The 26,757-nt window shown below is 41.0% G+C and overlaps 1 protein-coding gene across 2 annotated transcripts in view; it reads right to left on the bottom strand.

Annotated features, from left to right (window-relative positions):
* The window catches only part of sbf2 (SET binding factor 2), a 120,609-nt gene that overhangs the window by 70,277 nt on the left and 23,575 nt on the right, over positions 1-26,757 (bottom strand). For both annotated transcript variants that reach the window (XM_030078238.1, XM_030078246.1), the window contains exon 3: positions 4,035-4,172. In XM_030078238.1, the coding sequence (XP_029934098.1) occupies positions 4,035-4,172 (138 nt within the window). The remainder of the gene's footprint in view (positions 1-4,034; positions 4,173-26,757) is intronic.

Raw genomic sequence — 26,757 nt, 5'->3', positions numbered from 1 at the left:
TTTCCCATTTGGTCTGACTCATATAAAAATCTGAACCCATAAGTAATGAAGAAAGGATGCAGTACTATAATGTTGAGTCTGAGCGTTCCATCGAAATGATTCATCCTCTTCTTAAAAAGAGGTGGATATTTCTCGTACAACATAAGAAATTGCATTCTAGATCCGACTGGAATGCAACTGGCAACAACCTTGGACACAAAACACAGTGAAATCACCGCGAGCCGCAGGACAGGAGTCATCTAAGGCCACTAACGAAGGCGAACACAGTGAAACAATTACCTTGGTATTCAGAGGGATTTTGGCAGTGAGAAACCTTGACAAGATCATTCACAGGACAACAAAGGAACCCTTCCAAACAAATCTATTGTAATCAATAATCTATGGGGATTTTGGACATTTGTGTGCTGTCAGATAAACCACGATCAAAACATAATCACGTGTGCATGAGTAAATCTAATAGCTAGTGTCGGAGGGGGAGAAGATCCCAGCATAATGAACTGGTCAAATCTCAATTGATGCTAAATTCATCAGGCTGAATCCAAAAAAGCTTTTGTTTTCCTCTGAAGCCTAACGTTCTGGAAAACATCAGACATGTGATGGACATTCCTAATGGTAAAACAATGTCCCACAGCACATTACAAAAACAAAACAATAAGCATAAACTAGAAAAGGAAATAAAAAAACATCACATTGCCCAACCAAGATACCCCCACTGGAGTCCAGGAATCATGACAGAGCACAAGAGAAGAGACTGGATGTGACCTAATGTTTGTCCTTTTCCTAGAGGCCTAGAGGACATCACATGCTATCGCTGACATTTTCTAATGACATTATGAACTCTTACAACTAAGGCCTGAGGGTAACATCCAACAAACAGAAAAAAACAAATACTAAATATAGCCATAATTAGCCATGAGCGGGGTCCAAGCACTTGGATGAATATGGCTGAATTATGAATCTAGATATGTTGTGTGCCAAATTCGTAGATGAAACGATCAAATTTTGAGGAGGAATAGCAAAAAAACAGTCTCAAACAAAATGCAAAATGACAGAATACTGAAGCATGTGGCATGAAGACTCGTAATGGTAAACTTGTTTGTCATAGCCAAAGGAATCATTTGACCTCCAACACATACCCATAATTAAATTACAGCACAAAAATCTGACGTTAATTCTCTCCAAATTTATTTATTTATTTATTTATTTTAAATGTAGCTATAGTGCCCCCCCAGTGGTTGATTAATTCCAAGTTTTATAAATTACTTCAAGGTCCATTGATGCAATACCAACTAAATTTCATGGCTTACATGGATCTGTCTCAATCCACAGAATCAAGGAAGAAAAGAGTTTTATTTCTGAGAGTTATGGTTCAAAAGGTATAGGCCCAAACACAAAGTTCATTATTATAGCACCACCATGACGCCAGTTGATTAAATTTATTTTATTTATTAATATATTTATTTATGAGTCTGAGTCTGAGTAGAGGGTGATATTTCCAACCTGTCTGCCAAGCCTGGTTTCTGTAGTTTTTACAGTTTCTGAAATGCAAATATATTTAGCAGAAAACTAAGAAGAAGAAAGAAATTAAAATAATCCAAGCAATCATGAGAGGGCTAGAGCACCTTTGGTGCTTGGACACCGAAAAAGAAAAGAAACAAAACAGAGTAACACCATCCTGAATTTCAACTTGTGTGTGACATAAATTGGACCTGTACCCTTTATGCCAGAATCAGATGACATGATATTTCTGTCCGCCATCACGACGGTCACCGTGTCAGATAAGGCGATCATGGTGACAAATTCTTGCCAGGTCTTGGCTTGTGAGCAGCCACACCGCAACTTTGACCCAGATCAATCAACATGACACACACTGTAGGAGATGTCCCACCAGTTGGAAAAACCCCAAAACCTTGACATGCTAGACTTTGTTGGGCTGTCATGGGCCATCCCGCATGAAAATATGAGATCTTGGATCATGTCATACTATACTGTTAAAGCCACCCGTGTGTTGTTCATGAACTTCATATCTAGGCATGCCACTGGAAATTTGCTGGCCGGTGTAAAATTGTGTGAATATCAGGCTGAATTTGCATAGTCTGACCCTGGCATTACAGAAGTTTGTCATCACAAGATAATCTTAATTGAAAATACCTGAAAAATTTGCAGTTTTAAACAGTTGTATGAGCCAGTGGTTCTCAAATGGGGGTATGTGTACCCCTAGGGGTACATTGGAATAATGCAGAAGGTATGTGAGATTTTTTTAAAATGTTGATTTAAAAATATCAGTCATGTATAATGCATAATAATTCCATTATAAGTTCGATAAAAAATGTAAATGTAAGTTTGATAAGCCACATTTTATATTCTGTTTTCCCTCCAGGTTTCCCAAAGGTGTCAAATGTGTGCTTTTGATTTAAATCTGCTACCGAGGTCGTCGAGAGAGGACGTTTGTTCACTATGACTGAGAAGCCAAGACAAAAAAATTCCAGAAAATGGATTAGAGGTTGAAACGTAGCAGCGATACAGCTGAAAACAAGGAGAAAGAAGAGAAAAAGAAGCAAAAACAGAAATAACAAAATCTCCTCGGTATCAGGTTGTTGTTTCACACACTGATGGAGCTGGGTTGGATCTCTTTAAATAGGATTTTTTTCCTACAATTTTTTTTTTTTTTGTACTGGTCAAGGGATACTCCACAGGAAAAAATATTTGAAAGGGGGTACACTATTGAACAAAGTTTGAGACCCACTGGTTTATCTCCAAGTATGTTAGCATTTGTTTTTGAAGTTAAGATAAAGTGTAAGGAAATGAAAAAACGTTTCACGTGCTGGTGTTGCTGGTCATAAATACTTTTGGATTGGCCTTGGCGTATAACTTCCCAGAAATCTGTAAAAGATGTACATTCAGGGAGGAGCATTTGTCTGGTTTGCATTTGGAAAACAGAAAAACATGCTCAAATATAAATAAGTCAAGCCAAGTTAATGAATGTTGATTTAATAAAAGAAAGGGAGAAAAAGCCTTTGTTTCTCTTTCACTGTGTCACATCACACGTGCTCTGATATCTGATGAAACCTGCTGTGCCATATGACATTGCAAAAACAGCTGTCCATAATCCAGATGACAAGTTTAATAACCAATAAATTAAATCAGCCTATGACTATAATCTATAATGATCTTCTTTCATGTTCAAAAACAAGAAAGTAATTTAACTGTGCTACAATTTGAGAGCAGAACCAATCACTTCATGCTGGGCAGCCTTCTGGTCACGCTGATGATGTGCAGCAGAGATAACTCGTAAAATTAAATTAAATTAAATTAAAATTTTTATGGTTATAGCTTTCATCGAAGGGACTTTCATTTACAGAACAATTAAATTATGGAATTCATTACAATAATTCACTCAAGAACAGTAATGTAGTTGGATTGTTGATTGCAAGATTTTAAGATTTAACAGTAGTTATTGCCTTTCTATTGTACTGCATTGTTAGTAGGTTTGTAGAGAGTATTCGTTTACACAGTTGACTATGTGTATGTAACTATCTAGTGCATGTATGTGTAAGTATGATGTGTGTGATGTGTATGTTAAGAATAGCCAATCAGCTTAAAGAGATCCAAATAAACCAATAAATCGATAAACCATTTTCATGGAAGAGGGCATGGTAGCTCAGTGTTTTGCCTCAGAGCAAGAAGGACCTGTCTGTTTCTGTGTGCAGTTTGTATGTTCTCAACGTGTGTGCCTTGGTTTCCCCAGGTTGCTCTGGATTCCTTCCACAGTCAAGTCTAAACAGCCCATAAATATGAACATGAGTGTGAGTGACTGTCTGCTAGCTCCTGCACTTTGCATGCTGGGAAAGGCCCCAACACCTCAGACCCTGAAGATGTAAAGGTTGGTACAGAGAATGAATGGAAAAAATGAATGATTCAATGAAAAATACACTCTTTATGATGGTAAAATATAGTTATTTCACCCAATAACTCAGCCCAGTCCTAGCATGTGTGTGTGTGCGTGTGTATGCGCATGTGTGGGGCCGACTTACTTGCAGATTGACCTCGGCCTCGTAGAAAGTGAGGCAGGAGCAGTAGTGTCTGTCTGAATCAATGTCTGTCAGCACAACAGTGAAGAAGGTGGGTGGCTTCCTCTCCCTGGACAGCCTCCAACCTCCAGGCTGGCAGAACTGAAAACAAATAAAAATACACCAAAATATATAAACACATTGGAGTAGCATAAAGAGCAATCCACACAACACCCCCAAATATACACAGTTTTATAGTGACTGAGGTAGCAACAACCAACTCAGGAGATTCTCTGAGCCATACAAGACAAAAGGCTCCTAGAGCTTAATGAACCTGTTACATCAGACTTTGTGTCAATTAGCTTGAAATTTGTAAGAGCCAGGGGATCTTGAGGTTCCCCGAACCCCTCTGCTGGTAATCCATTTAACTGTTTCACGAGTATGTTGGCCCGTGTATTGCTGATGCCACTGTGGAGAAGGAAGACAGGATGTCCTGTTTCAGTGTAGCTACTGCATCCGCTCATGAGGGCAGGAAATATCGTGAACTTGTTTTCCTTGAAAGTCCTCAGCCAAGATACCAGGCAATACTGTCTAAGCTCATTAACTGGGAACATTAAACCAATGGGAAAGATGGGAAACCCCCACTTTAGAAAAAAAAAATCAAATGAACAAAAAAAAAAAAAAAAATCCAACGGATAAAATGTTTGGAATTATAGATAAATGTGGGTTAAACTAATTGGAGACTGAATGGTGGACATACTATTGACATGTTGTTGTCAAAATTTTATTTTAATTTGGAAATATTTCAAGCCATCTCCAGACCTGACAGAAAGCAGTGTGTATAGACCTAAAAAAAAAGGAAAAAAGGGAGATCCTAAAGCACCACTATGAATAACAAACAATGTATGTTGGCAATAAAAACCTGATAGTTACCATCTGCTGTCTAGAAGCCAATAATAAAACCACCAACTGTAAAACTGATTTATAAAGCAAAGTCAAAAAGCATTTTGTTAACACAGCAAAACAACAAGGGGTGGAGAGTCAGGGGAGAAAGAGAGGGGAACTGTTCCGTCGAGAGAAAATTTGAGAAAATGAGAGTGACAGAGGAGAGCAGAGGGCCAACAACGGGAAGCAGTTGGGCATTTGGTCTGAGAGCGGGTCGACTGTTTGTGTATCGTCTCGCCGTGTTTTTGCCGGAGGCCCGACTGCCCTGGCTCTGAAACAGTGTTTAGACTGCTCCTCGGGGGTTACAGAGGGGATCACTGGACACATGGAGGAAAAGGAGAGATTGGGGAAGAGGTGTGGGGAGGGTGAGGGACCAACAGATGGATAAATGGATAGGTGGATGGATGTGCAGCAAAAAGGGAGCTGCAATGACAAGGCAGTGTGCCTGGGGGGGAAATGAAGAAAGAGAGACTCAGAGGGGAAAAGAGTGACAAGACTGGAGAATTTTAAGAGAAAGAACAATTGTGAAAGTGTTTTGTGTGTGTGTGTGTGTGTGTGTGTGTGTGTGTGTGTGTGTGTGTGTGTGTGTGTGTGTGTGTGTGTGTGTGTGTGTGTGTGTTGTGTGTGAGTGAGTGATAGAGAGAGGAAGGGATGTTAAGGGAGGAGGATAGGAAAAGGAGGGGGGAAGTTTGGCTTGATCAACTTGGAGGCTTGGACCAGGATGCCACCATCCTCCAGCAGATACAATAGATTGCCGGAAATCTGTTAAATCTGCAATGGTGAGGTGTGTGTGTGTGTGTGTCTGTGTGTGGGTCTGTGTGTGTGGGAGGTGGGGGTGGGCTGCACACACTGAGCTCAGACAGGACCCAAGGGCAAGTGTAGATAACTGTGCTCCTGTCCTAAAATATTCCAACTATGTCATTCATTGTGGTTGCACAGCAGATAAACACCTTTGGGACTGCATACCTCCCAAGATCACAGGAGATAAAAAATCCTGTGTGTGTGTTTGTGTGTGTGTGAGAGTGTTTACGTGTATGTCTACGCGTATAAGAGAGTAAAATGACCGTGAGTGAGAGGGCAAGTGGAGGAGTGCTGGTAAGAGCATTCCTTCACTTAACCATTGCTAATCAGCGCTTCCTCTCAACGCGCCACCCGGTGCGCAGAGAGCAGCTTCCAGACCCTCTGTCCAACTGGGTGTTTATTGTTCCTTTTGTAAACGTCACTTTATTCAGGGACCCAAAAATACTACTATCATCACTGCAGATGATACTCACATGGCTCGCTCACTTGCTGGAAGACAAGCGTGTTGTGAAGGATTTTCTGTCTTATATTTAGCAACTCGATCCAGTGAGGACTCCACAACGGGCTGAAGAGATGGACTGGAGCACCTGGCATTCGCCTGTCACTCATAGTTTACATGCATGCCCACCGCTCAGCATTATTATGCATAGTTCAATAAACTGCACAAAGCAAAAGTAAAAAGCTTATTCCATTGATCTTGTTACCCCATTGATTTGATTAAATCAGGTGGCACATGACAGTAATAGCTATTGTAATGGGGTTTTGTCATATTTACATCTGTCACTTTATGTGGATATGCATCCAAGTCTTCAGTGTTCATGTTAAAAACAACTGTGAACTAGAGTTCTCATCGGGCCTGAAAATTAAGACCCGACCCGACCCGGGCCCGACTGGGCCAGCCCGAGGCCCGACCCGACCCGACTAATTAGCCGAACTTTAGGCCCGACAGCCCGATAAAGCCCGAAAAAAAAAAAAAAAAAAAAATCGCCAAATTCGCCATTATTTAGCAGAGCCGGTCGGCCGCGGCACCGGGGCACCATCAGTCGGTATCAGGCGGGCCGGCCGTGGCACCGGCCAGCATCAGGCAGCTCACCTGTCAGATCCGGCAGACCTGACGGGTGGGCGCGGTATCGGACGGTGCCGCGGCAGGCCCGCCTGATGCCGACTGATGGTGCCGCGGCATGTGCGGGTCAATACGGTAGTCTAGAAAACTGAAGATTTTTTTTTTTCTCATGCGCCCCCAAGTAGATTGCGCCCTGGGCAGTTGCACTGCCCATAGCAGAAACCGTCCCTGCTGCCGAGTCTGCCAGCACAGCGAGATACTGCTGCAACTCTCTCTCACTTGTTTGCGCTGCGCTCGCACAGCTGGTTGTCTGTTTGTCACTGAAAGTTTAGCCTCCAAATCCAATCCAGTCTCTCACTCTCCACCAGTCACATAAAAATGAAACGTCATAATCAATAACAGAACACATAATTCTATTTTTTTTATTTAAGAAAAAAAAAAAAAAAATCCCCCACAGAACCCGAAGCCCGACCCGCCCCGCCCAATTCACATAAATTTTAGGCCCGACCTGACCCGAAAATGTCGGGTCGGGTCGGGTGGGGTTCGGGCAGAATATGAGAACTCTACTGTGAACACATATGATGCAATGTTAACAAGTTTTGGTTTTTCAGGTTTATTTTTGCCAGGCTAAAAACTTGTAAGAGGGTAACATATTCATGATGACATGATGACATAGATTCTGTGTATCGTTTTGCTGCAACTTGAGCAGAAGGAGGGAATTCCCTTACAGGGATCCAGTGCTTTCTGTGATATTTATCATGGTGTATAAAACTAAGCACAACTGCATGTAAACAAATAAAAATGCAGGTGCTAATCTTTTAAACACCACTTAGAAAATCTTATTCCAAATATCTTATTTGGAATAAAGTCAAAAAAATAAAGAATGCAGTGTGCGCATAAACACATGACTGCACTGAGGCTAGTCCTGCTGTTGAGTCATAACGGATTAAGCTGTGATGGTGAGGATGAGAGGGGTCAACAAGGAGGAAAAAAAAATAGATATGAAAGATGTCAGACCTACGATCAGGAAATGGATGAATATCACAGACTGGAGAACAAAAGCAACTAAAGCAAAAATGTCAAGGGGACAGTCAGTCTGGAAAATAGTGATAACTAAGAGGTAGAGCAAGTCTGTCATTGTTGTAAATTACTAGAGGGACATTTTCCTTTCTGCACATGTTTGTGTCCTGCTGTGCTACATTCTGTGCCAGAAAACACTGAGTGAATCTGGGCACAACTCCAGGGAGCAGCAGCATTGTATTACCACAAGGAACTGCACGAGGCAGCAGCGAGTGACAGCACTGGATACCATCTGAACATTCAGCCATACTATACAAAGAAAACCCACTGCAGAGCAACAGGTGCAAGGGTATGCATGCTGTTGACACGGGATACATACAATACACACACATCAGAACACACAAAAGTGTGCACATCTCATGCACACACACCCAGGCGTGTGCACCAGAGTACACAGCTGAGTCATATTTAAGAGAAAGGACAGTCCCTGTTCTCAAATTAGACCCCAGTCAAGTGACAAAGGAACTCTGAGACATGTGGGGTGTACAGCCAAGTGAAAAAAAATTGTTGCCATGCAACCAAGCCGGTCAAATCACATCATCTGCTACAGGTGGCATGGTTGACCCCTGCCCAGACTGACCATTCACTGTCTCAGCTGGTGACACAGGATCTGCAGCCTGACCTGCTAAGAATCATCACAGGGAGAAGCATTCAAGAGGAGGACCAGCACTAAAAAAACAGCACGGGGCCTTTGCCTGTCAGGTCAGGGCTGTATTCTTATACTGTGACAGTGCACTAATGCTGCTAAGGCCGGGCCAACTATACTTAGGACTAACCATTGCCCAAGATGATCCAGGACAGTCAAAAAGACATGGCCTAATATGTTTAAAGTAGGCCTTGTCCATATCTGATACGACAAAGCTAAAACATAACTGGAAATATGCCTAGTGTTTTTATTCTAACTCTCTACATCTAAGAATCCAGTCCTTGGGGAAACAGTCTGTTTCAAGAGTCATAAAACCTTTAAAGAGTTCCCGTTACCACAAATGATCTCAATCCCGCAAATCCATCTTTAGAAGGATCGATTTCAGAATTTCGTGGAGTTACAAGACCCACAGGACAACAAACACAGGCACCAAAGTACTTCCATCTTCCTTCTCTGCAGCAATAAAATGTGCATGGGCCGAGTTGTCTTCTCTCATCTGAGCATCATCAAAAGTGATGCAAGACCTAAATGGGGTGATAGGAAAATAAAGAAACTACGAAAAGGGACAGGCTGATGGGAAAACACTCTGGAATGTACAACATTCTGTTGTGTGGAACCGTTCCAAAAGAACTGTCTATTATGTTTCTTTTTTTTTCCCTCCAAGATTGGCCTATATTACAAGATTTTACAAAACTGTCAAGCAATTTAAGTTATTTAAAAACAAATACTATTAAAAGAAAAAGGATGTATCCAATGAAAAAATCAAAACACATCTGTAAACATCCAAGCCACACGACAGTACTGGTAAAGTGCATACAGAGCCTGAATGTAAAGTGATTGCCCAGACAATGTGGTCAGGAAAAACATAGCAGCAGATGTGAGCTACACACTTTGTCCTTCCATCCTCCTCCTCCTCCCTCTACCTTGTTCTTCCCCCAATTACATGGAAGAGCTGCCTGCCAGGAAGACAACACAATGACGGAAAGTGGAGTGTGAGGTGTCGGGGGCTGATGCGGGACTGGCCAGGGGTCAGGGGGTCAATGGCATGCTGCCTGGCCAGCACTCCTGCTTTGTCAGGTCTGGAAAAGGAGCAGCAGACACAAAATGAGGAAACAGTCCAGCCAGGTGCTATGGCGCACCCCGCCATCAAGGCCAGCATGATACACACGAGAAAACAAAACTCCATTATACTGTCAAGATAAGCATAACACTATTATCCAAATACCGATTAGTGGTTAGAGTGAGCCAATTAACTGTGCCTGAACTTAGCTTCATCACTAAGTCTTGCAGTGAGGTGGCATCTCTGCTCCACTTCCATTTCTCCACTCTACTTCCCCACTGTCTCAAACACTCCTGGTTTCCTTAGTTGATCTCTTATGCAATACCAGGCACATATGGTTCATTTTAGACATAGATATTTTTAGATGGTCACAACGGACCACAATAATTTAACAGATAGTCCAGTCAGACAGGAAGGCGAATAGTAATCGAGCAAAAATTGAAAACTGTACTATCCACGCTTCATAACTGCCATGTATGTGGGAAATCTAACACCAGAAAAAAAGCGAAGTGTATTTTATTGTGCAAATGCAATATGTCATTTGTTTTAGCCATGCATAGTCCAGCAAGAAGCTCATACAGATAACTCTGCTGAACTCCCCGCATCCACAAAATCCCCAGGGAAGATTTCTTCACTTGAGGGCGAATACTTGGGTTTATTTTAAAACACAAAATAAATTGAGAACATACGGCTAGTTCACCACATGTAACACGAAAACTGAAATGCATGACAGGGCAAATAATAAGGACCCTTTAGAGAATTAGACATCCCGACTCTTAAATCAAACTACTGCCAAACTCATTCATCCTACTTACTCAACCTTAAACTCAACCTGAAGTATCCGTACGTTTCATGACAGTCCTACATTAAGAGGGGAATTCTGAATACTGGCCACTATGTATGGACTTAATTATGTTTTGTCAAAAGTAGGTTAACAAACACCAAGTCTCTAAAGAATAAAGGAATGGAGTCATAGTTCCGAGAAAATCTGCTTCGAAGTATCCTTGAGGGTACAGAAATTCCCAATCAGAATCCAGAAAACCTCCATGGATTTTCCCGACAGCTGGACTAAAGTCAAAGTTATCAAAGCATTCTGTGGAATGTCTTGATAACAACCATTAGCAGTAAATGATGCCAATACTGGGAAAGAAACTGAAAGTGTGAAATTGAAAGTGTGAAAGTTTTATTTTGAGCAACTGATTGAAACTTATAGAATCTCTGCAAAGATGATGTCCCTTCAAAAGAACAAACATGCATGCCCATTTCACTTCTGGGTTAATCATAGCCCAACTGTTTGTCAGTCCACTGTGCCACTTAGAGGAGTACAAAGTTGCAAGTCATGTAATAACTGCAGAGTTTCACAATTCACATGAAGTGTCTTATATTAAACAGAAAATCTGTCTGGACTGACAGCCATGGCTGGACTGTATGGTTGACTAGACGTGGTAAACCATTATTGAGTTAGCTCAGCTACGGATGGATAAGTATCAATGAAGAGTGAGTACAGCACATACTGTGGTACATGGGATTGCAGAAGAAGTGGCAAGAATAATTGTGTGAAAAATCAAGCATTCCAGCCAGCAACTTTACTATAAAATGACTGTAGAAAGTATATCACATGTCTGCCTTGGATGCAATAAAACTGCATCTCTCTCTGATTCTACAGCCAGTAATGACAACCACAAGGAAAGAACAAACCTTCAGCAACTTATCTGATACCCACATCCCACCCGGCCATAACCTCAGAAGTTAAAGCAAGGAGGAGGGAAGGATGGAGAGTTTTGGTTGAATTGACAGTATGAGAAGAAACATTTACACCAGTTTGCTTGGCATAAAGATTTGTGAAACAAAGGATTACATCAAAATTCCAACTAGTGATGTCAATAGGCAGAGATGAGCCATTATTTACCATAAAAGCTACAAAATAATTAAATATGCACTCAGTCAAAAGGTTAAGAATTTGACCGGCAGCAATGCCTCTACATGCACCAACAGTGGTTTTCACTGAATTCAGTGGGACAAACCACTCATAGAATGAAGTCTCAACTTTGTAAATGTTAGTGTGTTAATTACAACAAACAATTTATTTTCATTTCTATCCAGGAAAACTTCAAATTCACTGCAATGTTCACCTGTAGTAGATTTTCCATATACGCTCTTCGCTCAAAACTGTACTTTCCTACCAACGAATAAAGTGACAAGCTCTGCTTGATTTGCCCTTTTGATCTACCAAGAACCACAGCGCCTCCCAAGAGGCAGGACCCACACTCTGGACTACAAGGTCACATCTGGTCTCCAAACCAAGTCTGCCTGCGGCTGTGTATTTGGCCTTTGAAGGCCCAGACCCAGTCCTGCATGATTGTGACCAGGCTGTGGTTCTAGAGCACCCTACATCAGGTTTCCCAAAATGAAAATACAGAAATTACTTTTTGAGTGGCATGAGACACAAATAGAGAATTACTTTGTATAACAAGTTTGTGCAGTCTTGCAGCATGGCTGCCCATACCATAGGTTAGGAAAGTGGGTATGTCATAGTTGGTTAAGCGGCAGTTTGGGAAGTAAAGCCCAGTGAGAAAATATGGTGAGCTATACTGGGTTTTGCACACAATCCGAGTTTCAGTAGTTTTAAAAATGTAATGTTCTGAGATTTGTCACCTGATTTGAATGTTATCCCACCATTGAATGGATCTTACCAGTCGTAGTGACCACCACAGTTATGGATTAGTAGTAGATCCCTGCTGCACCTTCTAGTGGGTCAGATGTTATCTATTCCCATCATCAATCTGTCTTAACTAGTCAAATGTGACCCTGGAGCCAGACATACCATGACATGGTATAAAGACCAGCAAAGTCGGGCATGGAAGGGGATTTTTGGGGTGGTGGATGGGTAAACCACATGGACCTTCACTCCAGAGACCCAGGATCAAGTCCCAGCTGAAGTATGAACTGTTAGTGAACACTGTGTTAAGTTTGTAAACCTTAGCCATCACCTTTTCCTAACATTAACCATTACCTCTTCCTAAACTTAATCATCACAACAAATCCCTTTCCTAATCTTAACAAAGACCTTTTCCTAAGCTTAACCTATCCTTAGCTAGCATTTGAGTGGTTAAGAGCGACTGATGATAGGAACAGATGATAATAGCTTTCTGACCCACTGGAAAACACAGTGGGGCCCTACTAACCCATACCTGTGGAGGTGATTATGACTGATGAAGTCCATTAAATGGTATGGTAACATTTATATCAGGTGGATTTGTAGTTCTGTTTGTAGTCCATTTTCACAAATGCATATCCCTCTGAGGAACACAAGGGTCACTCAGACAAATAAAATATGATGTGCTCATCTGGAACCTTAAAGGCCCCATGGCATGGAAAATGCAATTTCTGTTGTTTTTTTTGTGATAGGGAAGGTCTTGGGGCCACATAAAAACTGTGCCATGCATTAAACCTATGATAAAAGGAGAAATGCACACAGCCCATTCTTTGAAACTCTCCCTTTAAGACGAGAGGACAGCACTTCCTCCTTTCTGTGATGTCACACATAAGGCTACGCCGCCCACTTACAGTAGCCAGCCCGCCTCCGCTCCCCAGGTAACAAGGTAACAAGTTAGCGACATGTCCAAGAAATGTTGTTGTGCCATAGACGGATGCAAGGAGACTAATGTTTCATTGCAGTCTTATAAGATGATAATTGCCGTTTACCGGTGAGCACCATTGAGCAGCGTAGGTTTCAGTTACTTGTCTGTGATTGGCCCGACCATATGTCACTCAGAAAACAGTCAGCCAATCAGTGGAGAGATGCTGATTCTCTCTTCTGATAAACAAACTGTGCTGCCAGAGCTCCGGCAGAAAGGCTAGAGAGGAGCTGTGAAACTATATTTAGTACATCTTGCAGGGATATCAACACTTAAAATAAAACCCTGGAAAAGTGTACAGCAGGCAGAAGGAGTGAAAGGAGCAGAAGGAGCAGGAGACTGAAACCCTAAGATTGTGCTGCCATAGCGATGAAAACATATGTTTAGATAAAACTTATCATTGGAAACAAATCAGAAGAACACTTATTTTACGATTGCATAATGTATAATCCAGGAATCAATGGCAACCAGAAATAGTTTACAAGAGAGTTTCAAAACATGTGACATGACAGGGGACATTTGCTTACAAAGCCGGTGTGACGTATGCACCTTCCTGCTCTGTAACAGGCGCATTAATATGTTTAACAGCTGGCAAAAGATACTGTAGGTTGCAGGCATCCTTTGGCTTGCCTGTTTGGATGTAGGAAAAAGCTGAAATATGACTCATCAGACCATATGACTTTTTTCCACTGATCAGAGGTCTATGTTTTGTTTTCATTATACCAGGTGATGCTCCTTTGTGTGCTGGAATTGGATACAAGTGGCCTTCAAAAGGAACCCCTGTTATAAATGCCAACTTTGCGAAGCTTACAACGGCTTTGTCTGAGTCAGTGTCACGGAGGAGCAAGCTCAAGTATGTGGAAATTAGCCATAAGTTTTTTAGGAACTATTTAATGTCTGTCAATTCAGTAAGCCACAACTTGCACCTTTTGCTGATGCCTTGATAATTTGACATATGTTATTCCTTTTGCTTCATTACATTCTTTTTCAATTTTTTTGCCTGCAAGTTGGGCAGTGACTATTTGGCCTCTCTTTGAAGCTTATTTAGTTGCATAATATGTTTTAAAAACTCACATATGGACACACTGGTGATTCAGAGCTCTTTTAAAACATTTTAAAACACTCCTAGGTCCTTTTTTTAATGTGGTCTTTTGATGATTTTGTCCACTTTTGTTTCATCAGTTTTCATCATTACCAGATTGCTGGAGCCTGATTGCTTTTATCTATCATAACCGAGGGTGGGTAAACATGGTTGTTTCCTACTTCAGCGGTGTGTAAAAAGCACACACAAAAACATCAAAACACTGTTTTAAGCACATGGAGTGATGAATGAGAGAGCATGGTAAACAGCTTTGTCCTGGGGTTGTAGATCAGCACAATGGCTGTCCTGCTGCTGAGCCCCGGCTGAGATAATGGTTGATAATGACCTGGCCTTGGGACAGGTGCTTCCTCCTGCGCCTTCTGGGGGCCCTAGCCAAGATACTGACCATCAGGCATTGTGCTCAACCTCTCTCCTGTCTATCCTCTCCCACCCCAGTTGCAACCACAGTCACTTGGGGTTTCTTACTTGACAAAACACTGATAGTCTCCAACTTTAAAAGATTTGCTGACATAAGAAGAATAAATTACAGTATGTACAGTATGTGTGTTTGTGTTGTTCTGTTCTGTGACATGTATCCTGTGTTCACTACATGTCTCTGAAGTCCCTTTGACACATACAGCTTCATCTAGAAATCTTCCGGAAATCTTCTGCATTTGGGTCACGAGTGAACGACGGCTGCAGTTGATGTTCCAGAAAAGTGGATCCAGCAACCCCCCCCCCCACCCCCGCAAGACTTCATGAAATTCACAGGAATCTTCCTGCGTGACACTAGTGTGAACACAAGGCATACAATGGAAACACACACACACACACAAAAAAATCTGGGTTGATGCATTTCATTCTGCATGTGCATGGCCTCACCTGTCCAGGACCATCATGTCATGTGAATGCATTCCACACAGACATTTTTCACATCGAAGATGGTTGTGTGAATTAGAGAAGCCACTCACACTGGCACAAAAGTCAACATAGCAAAGAGAGAGAGAGAGAGAGAGAGAGAGAGAGAGAGAGAGAGAGAGAGAGAGAGAGAGAGAGAGAGAGAGAGAGAGAGAGAGAGAGAGAGAGAGAGAATGAGAGAGAGAGCGGAGCTTCCAGACACAAGAGCAGAGCCAACTAGCTTTGCACTTGAAAAAGGTTAGATGCTATACAGCTCTGCTCCAATCATAAACAGGATCAAGAGGTACTCTGTTGGGATTGCGCTTTGCTTGCTTCAGGGAGTTATCTGAGAATAGGATATACGCAGATAGCCCCGCGGTTAAGGCATTACAGTTGAAATGTAGTAACTTCTCCCCCACACAGGTTTGAACCCCACTTGCAGCACTGCGGCAGTAAATACTGTTCTACTACTAAATTCCTCTGAGCGGCAGGTGGCCTTGCAGTGACTGTCCCATTACAGAAAAGTCACGGGTTCAACCATTTGCCCTGTCAAAGTGTCCTTGAACACAACACTGTGCCCCTATATGCTCAGTAATTTAAAGTCACTCTGAGAAATAGTGACAGGTAAAGGCCTAAAATGTAAATAAATCAGAGCCACACAACAGATTACTGTGTCACCCAGCTCACCGCAGGATCGCAGCCCGGGGGAGCCTGAATCTACAAATGAGCGTTTTGTCACTAAACCACAATACATTTTTCAGGTCTACCATAATCCTTTTGCCAAATGGTTTGTTGCTTCTGTAGAAGTAGAACAAGCGCAGCTTTATGTTAACATCATGTTAACTAGAACTGGGGCTGTAAAATTCTTTCTAAAATAAGACATAGGTTCGAACCTTTCAAATAATTATTTTTGCACATTATATCCATAGAGGGCAAATCAATACAACGAGAAACATAACTACTTGCATAGGTATATTTATTTCATTATAAATATTTTTTTTTTAAAAAAAAAATATCTGCATACCTACAAAATAAACAAATAAAATAATGAAGTTACAGTATACAGAATAGACATTCAACAACCTGAGCAAGCTGTACTGTCATAAACATGGAACAACTAGGCCTATCTTTTCCTTGACATGAAACAGGAAATAATAATCAGGTTGCGAGTGGTGGAATGGTAGGCTAACTCTACCTTACGTAAAAACAAACAACGAAAAAACAACTTTATCTCTGACCAAAATCCAAAATAATTCCAAAAGGGGTGTTTCAGATTGCTCAGAGTGCAAATCGTTCTCTCTGACTCTCCGTAAAATCTGCCATCATTCACACATCTGCTTGTTCGTTCAAATTTTATAATATTTGTCGACAGCCCTAGTTAAGACCAACTGGTGGAAAAGTGAAATAGTTAGGATGTCTTATCGGTTATATAGTTTTCTTTAGTGCCGTTAGGATTGTTGTGTAATACACTTTTCCTATCTTAAGTTAGGATAGGAACATTGACTACATTTATGGACAGCAAGATTCATATATTAACTTGATTACAATTTAGGAAATGTTCCTGGCTATTTTCCTAAAACTGGTACTAACAATAATTTCCATCGTTACTTAATACTTAAGATAGAATTTGTAAGTTAGGAACTTTCTATAATATGGCCCCAGGAATCCAGTCTATGCTAACGCCAGTCCTCCAGCCCAAACTCAGCAGCCTCAGTGAAGAGCACTAGACTGTATCATCTCTCTAATGTGCTGGCACAGAGAGGAACCTGTGCTCAAAAACTTTGGCAAGTCCTGTGCAAGCAGACAAAGACTGACAAGATAAGAAGACCTGAAACTGGACACAGAGTTCTGCATATACCAGACACTAGACACTAGAATTCATCTAGCCAGAAAATCTATGGAATATTTTCATGACAAGGGAAAATTTTTTGAGTTTCTAAGCTGAATTTATTGGTGTCAAAAGCCATTGCCTTGTCACCTCTGGGATAGACAGTGAAACCATAAATTATGTGGAGGCAGTGTCAAAGAGAACAGCCTAGAAATTCCAAAGACATAGTCATCCAGGGCGTCATTTAGTGTGGGTAGGAATCCAAGTTATGTCACCAGCCGCTGGCCCTGCTGTCAGCAGCACTCAGCACATTTTCACTAGTAACAGAGACTTTCACTAGCAGCCAGGTAGAGACACAAGTCTTGCCAGCTGTTGAGATGAGAGGGAGGAAATGAACAGGATACTAAGGGGTATTCCAAATCTTTGCTCGTGAGTCTGCTCTCCTTCTGGCCGCTGACACCGGCCCACCACTAAATGTTTTTGTCCAGCTCCCTGCGGCACAGAGAGGCAGTCACTGGTCACTGTTGTGTTTTGTTTGGATCCCTTTGAGTTTGACTGAAGCTCCTGCGAATCACTTTCCGTTTTTCTAACTCACACGCGGATCCATCAGGAAATAACAACCTTTTTACGTAAGTGCGTTTGCGTGTATCGCTTTGCATGAGAGGCAGAGACAGCAGGAAGAACCGTTACGCTGCAAAAAACAAAGATGCTTCAAAATACAGTATATTACAGCAACAACAGACAAATTAAATGGAAAGACTGCACTGTATTTTAAATGTGAGAATGAAAGTGTGATAGCTCTCCGGTTTAGCCTCATGTCATCCTGTATATTCCCATTTCCTGGAGAGCTCATGGTGCTTTTCTGCATGGAAAGTCCTGCTTGCCTGACAGCTCCAGTTTTGGTTCCTGATCTGTTTAGCTTCACTGGCAATTGAAGCATTGATTACTCATGTGTGGATCTTCCTGACAAACACATGATCCTATTCTCCCTCTGGCTGGGACGGCATCCTGCTATCTGGAATGCACTGTTTAGCTTTTCTCTCATAGTTTTACAAACATCATAAGAACGACGTGCAGCCCGACATGTCAAGGTTTGGCCATTCCAGTCACTCGATCAACTGCTACTATTAGGCTACATTCTTTCATCAGCCTGTGGCTTGGCAACAAGCCCTATATCTGACTAATCAAGTCTGCTGATGATGAACACATTTAAGCTTTGTCATAAATTGCTTATCCAACCTGCTGAGAGAACAAGGCCAGAAGAAACATTCCTTGCAGCAATAAGGTAATTCATTTTTCCACTGAACTGAACCTGAACTGAAAAACTACACAAGATAACAAAGAACAATCCCAGTTTCCATCGAAATCTGTCCTTTTGTCCTGAGACAAGAGCCCAGTAGTCCAATCAACTACCCACATGACACCAACAGTTTACAAATTTTCCGAATAACTCCAGCATCCTTCCCGGAAGTACATGTCACGTTCCTCATTACAGCAGGGATTTGGGCAAAAGGGGGGGAGTTCAAGGAGTCAAAGTTCTAGACAAGAGAAATGGCACAAATGTTTACAGTCTGGTCAAGTCAGGTCAAATTCCTTCAGCAGAGGAAGTTGGGCCCCAAGGAGGATTTTTTTATTTTATGTGTACACATTTCTAAAAAAAAAAAAAAAAACAAAAACAAAAAAAAACAACAACATATTTAGCGATTTCTCCCAAATATTTTATTCTATTGAGCCTTGTCTATTGTTTACTTCATTTTTAATCTGTATTTTGATTTTGTTTGTATTTTCTTTTTCTTCCCCCTCCATGTAAAGTTAAATTCATTGCATTTTAATGTAAGAAATATGCTATATAAGTAAAATTTGATTGGATTTCACAAAAAATGCAAATGCAAATGACCGGCATGGTATGTGAGTCAGAGAACAACTCTGTTTGCCTAGCTAACTGAGTGAAGCACAAAGCCCACATGGCACACTATCTACTGTGCTGGGCTTGTACAGCACTACTATTGTTCAGTGCTGCAGCATCTCGCCCACTGCCACAACTAGCCAGGGCAAGAGCCAGAGCTGTCCAAATTCAAAGCTGAAATTTCCACTGTTTTCACTGCCAGACTCCTTCACCCACATCCCTGGAGCCAGAGGTGAGGACAGGTCACCTTCAAATTTTCAAAACAAACTAAGAAATGCGTCAAGAAACGGCAGGGAGTGACGAATATGAGGTGTCAAAACATTTCTCGATCCTTTGATGCTACATGGGCTACTACGTTTATACAGCTGAGAAAGGTTGCCATTATTTTGGAAAGTTTTTACCTTATCTAACTGATGTACTTGACTAACTTGACCACTGACCCTGAATCATCCACAAGGTTGAGCCAGTTAATACACATAAAGCAGAGTCTTGTTAAAAGGGGTTTCACCTCTCTACTGTAACCACAAGTGTTCTAGTGCCAAGTGGAGTTGCGCGGGGATCAATACCTGATCCATTTGTCTTTCTGATAAGGAGCCCCGTGACTAGTCTCAAAACCACTTATATCATAAATCATTACCATTAATATCACAATCATTCAGCGAGGTGTTTGTCAGATTGGTTAGTATCTTAATACATTTGTCTGAGTATAATAATAAAAGCTTTGAGAGGACTACATTCTGCCATACTGCTATGAATGCATTTATATGAGCACTAAGACCATCACTGAATGACATCCAGCCTCTAAGACTGCATTGAGGCTGAACTGGACAACATAAACAACAGACTGTAAGATTTTTTTTTTTTTTTTTGGGGTCAAATATCTCCTATCAGAATTCAATATTTGATCAAATGTTTGACCTGCACAATCAACTGTACAATTGTTTACAATGCTGCTCTGACCTTCGGCATAAAATGTACAATCCTCTGCTTAGCTCAAGGATCTTTTTGTTGCACAGTGGAGCTTTACATGCTTCATTTCCTGTACGGCTCTGCATGGAGGTCCTCTTATTGTCGCTTGGCCTTGAACAAACCAGCAGAGCTGCTCAAGGCCTGTACTGCAACAGCAACCCAATCCAAATTACCCTGAATGTAATGAATAATTGGAAACTCTAATCAGTGGAGACATTCTGTTTTCCTGCTAGCATACATATCATGGAGGAGACAGTGGGAATGAGTCTGCTGACAGAATTTTGTCTGCGGGCTCCATGTAATGGGCTGACCCTGATGTTCAACATTGAACTTTCTGGCGCTTTGGAATGTGTTTGACCCTTTGGTCAGTGTTGTTAAGACATCTCTCCTCGCCCAGCACACACACACACACACACACACACACACACACACACACACACACACACACACACACACACACAAAGCCATAAACAAAAAAACAGACCCTTGAATAAAACATCTAAAACACCACTTCATTACCACTTCATTATTATTATAATAATAATAGCAACAATATTATTACACCAAGCAATATAGCATTCATATTACTTTGAGTCCAGCATATTAATATTTACATTACTAGATATGTGGTAGCAAGTGTGCTTTTTATTTATTTATTTATTCTTAAACATAGTTTTTAATGAGATTCAGCCAGTCTGAACTGAGGGCCAGGACTATCTGTTTTAAAATAAAAGCGACATGCAGTGGCAAGAAGTTCCCTCTTGTCATACATCAGAGTCATGCTGCTTCCACCATATTTTTGTTGTTACCATGCACAAGTGCTAAAACACAAAGCATGGAGGTCTGATTCAAACAAAGATAGCTGTAAAAATTAACAGCTCTTTTTGCTGGCAAGTATCACAACCTCGCAAAAACAAGCTTGGGCAAGATTAGAAGTATGGTGTTCAGATCTCCAGACAAGCCTCCAATACTTGGATTAGATTAGAAAAGTTCTAAAAGCCTATTTTCCATCTGGTTGTCTCACTGATGTAGAGTTTATATCCACAATTAATACACCATATTAACAATAAACAACAAAAGCAGTGCCGTTTCAAAACACAAATAGCAGGGTGTGCAAGAAACAAATGCATGAGGGGAGAAACAAAGAAAAGGAGTAAAAGCTCAACAGTCATCCACTGGATACCAATATTTTGTCTAAAGGCTGCGGATGTTATGAACATTCACATACGCAAAGCATTGTAATTAAATGAGCACACTCAGCATTTGGTAATGGACAACAAAGTCATTCCAGGCATTCCTTTGGCATTTGTGTGGCATGTTTCATTTCCCTGCTCTAAACTCTACGAGACGTAAATCTCGCAAGCCTAAGTAACAACAAAATTTAAGATTGATTGTTTGACTCCAATATAAATACAATGTACACTCACAATAACACGGTTACTGTTCATTGATCATAACACTGTTGATTTATTTTGCGTTGTGTCTTTCATTTTCTCCTTCATGAAGATACACCAAGAGACAGCTTGAGGAAATAAAAAGGCACTTGTATTTCACAATTTGTGAAAAGCCATTTGGTCATTCCATGACAAATCACACAAAAACATGAACTTTAACACCCACCTTTTCAGACAATTTTGAAATTAGTTCTACAGTTAAAATATAATGCTTGCAGACCTGTAGTATTATTTTGTAGATACATAATTGGTAAGAAATTAAAGTGATTGCATCCAGATTATACATTGTAATTCGGAAGGATTCATATACTATTCTGTAATTATAGTACCAAACATCCGATATGTCTCCATCGACTAACTTTGCAGTAACAAATAACAGTTATTTTCTCTTGCCCAAATGAATGACTAAATTATTATCATCGACATATTCCATGACAATGTGACAGTATCTGTTTCTGACTACTTGATAGTGCTGTTTCTGTTATACAGGCCCATTATAGATTGACAGCATCTTCAGGTCCACCGCAAAGTAGAAGCTGACTGACTTTTCAGAGTCACGGGTGGAAAAGTATGGCAGGCAAGCCTATTAGCACAGTGCATTTATTTATAATAGCAATGGTGGTTTAGTGGCTGCTGTAATGGTGCGTTGGTTTGATTCAATAGTTTCAAATGTTTTCCCTCTTATTGAAAACAAAGACTAGGCCTTTCATGCATTAGTACCTAACTGTTCTTAGTTACAAAGCAACTCATGGACCTTGAAAGTACTGAAACTCACTCCCCCACTTACTGATTCACAGATGCATGGTTAGCTTATCTGAACCCTTGTGGTTGTATCTTTAACAAAGTAAGTCTGATTAAGTCCAAACTATCCTTAATCTACAAATTATTCTGCTGGATCATTCAAGGAATTTCCACTTCTATGATTTTTTTTTTTGAAAAACTGCATGAACAATATGGCCAACAACAATCAATGCACTAGAATATGGGCGTGAGCTAATGCAAAACCATAATACTTCATAAACTCAAAATGTAAAATTCATTTGTGGATGGTGTATGTGTTTGGCCTATGCAATAACATTATATTGCTAATATTTGGCTAAAAAGTCATTAGGACTTGAATGTAATGGTTAATGAATGATACGACCAATACTGTCTCAATAAAATATATAAATCGAAATACTGTCAAGTCCTCTCTCTACTCACAAGGCAAGTTGGATTTCAAGTTTTGAGTGTGAAGGTTGCTGAGAAAGTGGACAACATAATTCCTCAGAGAAAAAATGAACTTTGCCTCACAAATTCACGGTATTCCATGGGCCCACGTCACCCATAGATGACCTCTTTGACCCTCGTCTTTGAAATGTCTTGCTGAGAACATGACTCAAGAATTTGTCCGAGGGCACTGACTGATAACATACTGTACATGAAGAAAGGAATTTCACGTTCTCTGTGTCATGTCTACCCCCTGAGGTTTTTTGGTTTAACACTTCCTGTGTGTCCGCACTCCCACCTGGAGAACCTCTGTTCATTTACAGTACCATGAGGAATGTGCCTTGACCCGCTGGAGGGCGGGGCACTGCAAATGCACTTGCGCCACAATGTACTGACCTCCCTCTGCAGACCTGGCCTTTCCATGGCAGATGAGGGTTCGAACTGGTTCATATCATCATCACTCGGCTGAACAGATTAGAAACACATTTTTCCTAGCACGAGTTGTAAATGCTTTTTTCTTGGTGCATTCTTCATCTGTGGTTATTTAGTTTGCTGGGGGCCTGTTGTAACCGCAAAATGCTTTTCGTGCTCAGCTTCATCCCCTTTTATCTACAGATGTGTTCCTTAGTGTTTGTAAATGAGTCATTTTCTTTTTCATGGAGTAGAGAAAATCTGCAAATAATAATGGTTTACATACCAGCCCCAAACAGAGCCAAAATGCAAATTGCTTAGTGGGGTCTGTTAAATACTATGGTGTATCTTCATTAAAGCTTCAAAGCTGGAATCCCAGTCATTTGGCCCCCAACCAGAGTTTGTCACACACCACATAGTATGCAAGCAAATTTCTAGAACAACCCCCCTTTATCGTACCCCCCGCTTTACTTCCCGGTTTGCTTTTCCACAAGCAAGAGGAAAGACGTCAACATATGAATTCTATTCAACATGCCATCCATTATTCCATACCCCTTGTTCATACTGTTTCATTTTAGAAGGCACGCAATTTGCATAAGTTCTAGTAAACATGAGGGATACTTGCACAAAACTGACCTGACAGTTCTCAATTCATCACGCTCTTTCAATGAAGGTTTGCTTATTGCAATGGAAAATAACATGCCTTCGACTGTATGCACACTGGGGAATGCAGTATCTTTCGGTTTCAGTCTAAGCTGACACACTGTGAAGAAGCTTTGCAGAGGACCTTCTCAGCAGGGTGGAATACAATAAACTCACACACACACACCCACGCAAACACAAAAAGGCATGAAGGCCCTCAATGACATCTGGAAACACTAAGCTAATAAATTTAGCTAAACTTATGGCACTGTTTCTATATTTGAAACACTCTTGAAACCATGACAGGATGTTTGAAAAATCATGCTGAGAGAATGCTCTCCTGCCTTATCCCTCAGCACCAGAGAAAGGTCAAAGGCTATTACGAGAGTTAGATTTAATATCAAGAAAATTTTTACCCCAAAATGCTACTAAACAATAATGCATCCTATCCAATTTTGTACCTAAATAACTGTGGGGAAAGGACATCTAACACCGTTTGGCTTTGTAGTGGACTATGCTCTGCAATATGACACATGACTGCTTGTCTCTGTGTAATAACTTGCAGCAAGGCAGCCATGATGGCCACCAACAGACTCAGTGCATTACACAAGAGCCCTGAATGTCCTTCAAACCACCCCGCTCAAGATACGCCTGTTTGGCGCTGAAATAATAGCCTGTGTCATGTCCCTAATTGCCTTACAAATACGACTGCATAAACAAAAACTATGGTTCAATATTATCCCCTTGATAATGTCCAGAGACCCTAAGACTTAAGCTCCAGCTGAAACTCTTACAAAATTAATGCATTCTGTATCTGCAAGTGCAAAGTTTGGTAAAATGCCTAGCTAGGACAAGATAAACTAAAGGATTAATGGTGAACCTACAAATCTGCAGACGTAACTATGTAGCCTAAATTATTTAACCTTGTCAACTAAACATCTGCCATAACGAAAAAACATCAAACATCATGAGGAATTCTGAAGTTGCAATTCTGCTGTCTTCATCCATCTTGGTTTACACATATCTGACCCAGATTATGCAACATGTTGACTGTCTATTAGCCGTCTGCTGGCCCCTTCACCTGGTGTTCTGCTCTGATTGAGAACATTTGGCTCCTGGATGAAAGACTATGCTATGAAATACCTCTAGTTACAGTTCAATGGATGACATCTCTGACCCTAAAGGTCTTCCACTAAACAGAGCAGGAGAAACTGATGGACCAGAGCGCCTCAGCTGTCTGCCAAATTTACCAGTGCACTTTTGCTGAACCCACAGCACCAATGAGGCTTTTGACACGTTGAGTATAGGCTTGGGTGGTATCAAGGTATTACAGTATACCAGAGTGTTTAGAAATCCCAAGATTTTCAATACCGTCAAAATACAGATGCTTGATTGAGCTGAGAAAGATGGAGACTGCGAGTGGTAGTGATAACGTTACAGGACAAGCAAAAAAGAAAAATGCCTCTGCCTCTGTTTGGGGGTTTTCTGGGTTTAGTGCCAGTGTTTGCCACATATAACTTTGTGTTGACATGATTTCTTCCACAAGTGGTTTATTAGCCACAGGATTTTATTCAACGGCTAGTCTGCCACCACAACCCGCACACTGTCTCCATGCAGCCCACTAATGTGTCAGTATCTGCTGCGGCAAAAAGCGTCATCAGGTCCTCCAGCTGTATGCTGAATCTATGGAAGACGGGCGCTTATTTCCTATCGATCCATTATTCTATGGGCCATAAGAATTGAAATCCAACAGGACTTGTCCGACTAGACAAATTGCATATTACACACACAGCACTGTCAGACAGTGTCATACATGTTGCAATGACTTTTAGCACCAGCAGCTTCGTTTTTACCTTTTTTTTTTTTTTTTTTAGGTAAATATGTCATATACCATTATACCCCAGTGAAATGTCAGGAAGGTATGAAGGTATGAAAAAATAGATACCGCCCAAGCCTAGTGGAGTAGGTTTGTCTGGAGCAGCTAAATGTTAAATTATGCTGCTTGACTTACAGACAATGACATCAAAATCAAGGTCTTTGGCCCTGTGAGGCAGGTTCTCTGCCAGAACTTCCTGTTATTTGATTTATAAACTGGCAATACTTATCCTACACTCATGGCAGCTAAGTTACAACAGCCAGTTAAAGCACAGCTTATTAGTGAAGCATAAACGTAACTCATGACTGCCCTGAGCTAAACCTCTATATACTGCATTGTCTTCACTCCAGACAAAATACATTCCAATACTAGCAATAAATATATTTTTTACATGTAATCCAAAGTGCAGTGCTGAAGAGAAAAATAAAAGGAATACTACAAAAGTGGGACACGTGAGTAGCAAGGAAAGTAATGTCATATGTGAAAACACTGAATGGAGTGAATGTAAGCAACAGCTTTAATGTTGCACTGAAAGTAGCTTGATTAAAAGCATTATGTGCTGACTACCACTTTAATGCCTCAAGTACTGAGTGGAATCAGTTAAAACATTCACGTCCTCTACAGCAGTGTGTGCTGCTCTAGAGGCACCACACTCTGAACACTCCTTGCCTGCAGGCCAATAGCTTCCTCTTCAAATCATTAAAACTATATCTGTGGCATATGAGTGAACAAATAAAAGAGAAGTTGCGCAGATGCTATTAGCTGATGCTGGTCAGATATCAGCAGTATGGTGCTGTTTAGCGATTCTGTTGCTCTGGAGATTTATAAACAGTTTTCTCTAAATCCTGATAAGCAAATATTTGCCCGTCCGTTGCTCTGGACTGGTAACAGACCCCCTGTCACGCACCCCAAACTAGGAGAGGCAACTCTTTTCTAACATTCCTCCAGAGGAAAATGAAGACAACCAACAGCGAGAAACAGAGCTGTAGAAAGGAATCAGAGGATGGAGGTTTACCAATTAGCGAGAGCGGGAGGGGTTGAAACAAACTTTTGAGTAAACAATCATTATGAATTGAGTTGAGACAGGAAATGCCGATATCTGCTCCGCATGCTCCAAAGGACAAACATGTGTCTTGAAAACATGAGAACTCTCTAAGGGTCCAATCCGTCATTTTGTGACAAAGAAAATGCCAGACTGCTTTTAATAGCCAAAACATTTTTTTTTCTTGCATTACAGTATT

Source organism: Myripristis murdjan, chromosome 3 (assembly GCF_902150065.1).
Source record: "Myripristis murdjan chromosome 3, fMyrMur1.1, whole genome shotgun sequence".
Taxonomy (NCBI): Eukaryota; Metazoa; Chordata; class Actinopteri; order Holocentriformes; family Holocentridae; genus Myripristis; species Myripristis murdjan.
The sequence above is the reverse complement of the archived record's forward strand: the minus strand, read 5'-3'. Positions and strand labels throughout refer to the sequence as shown.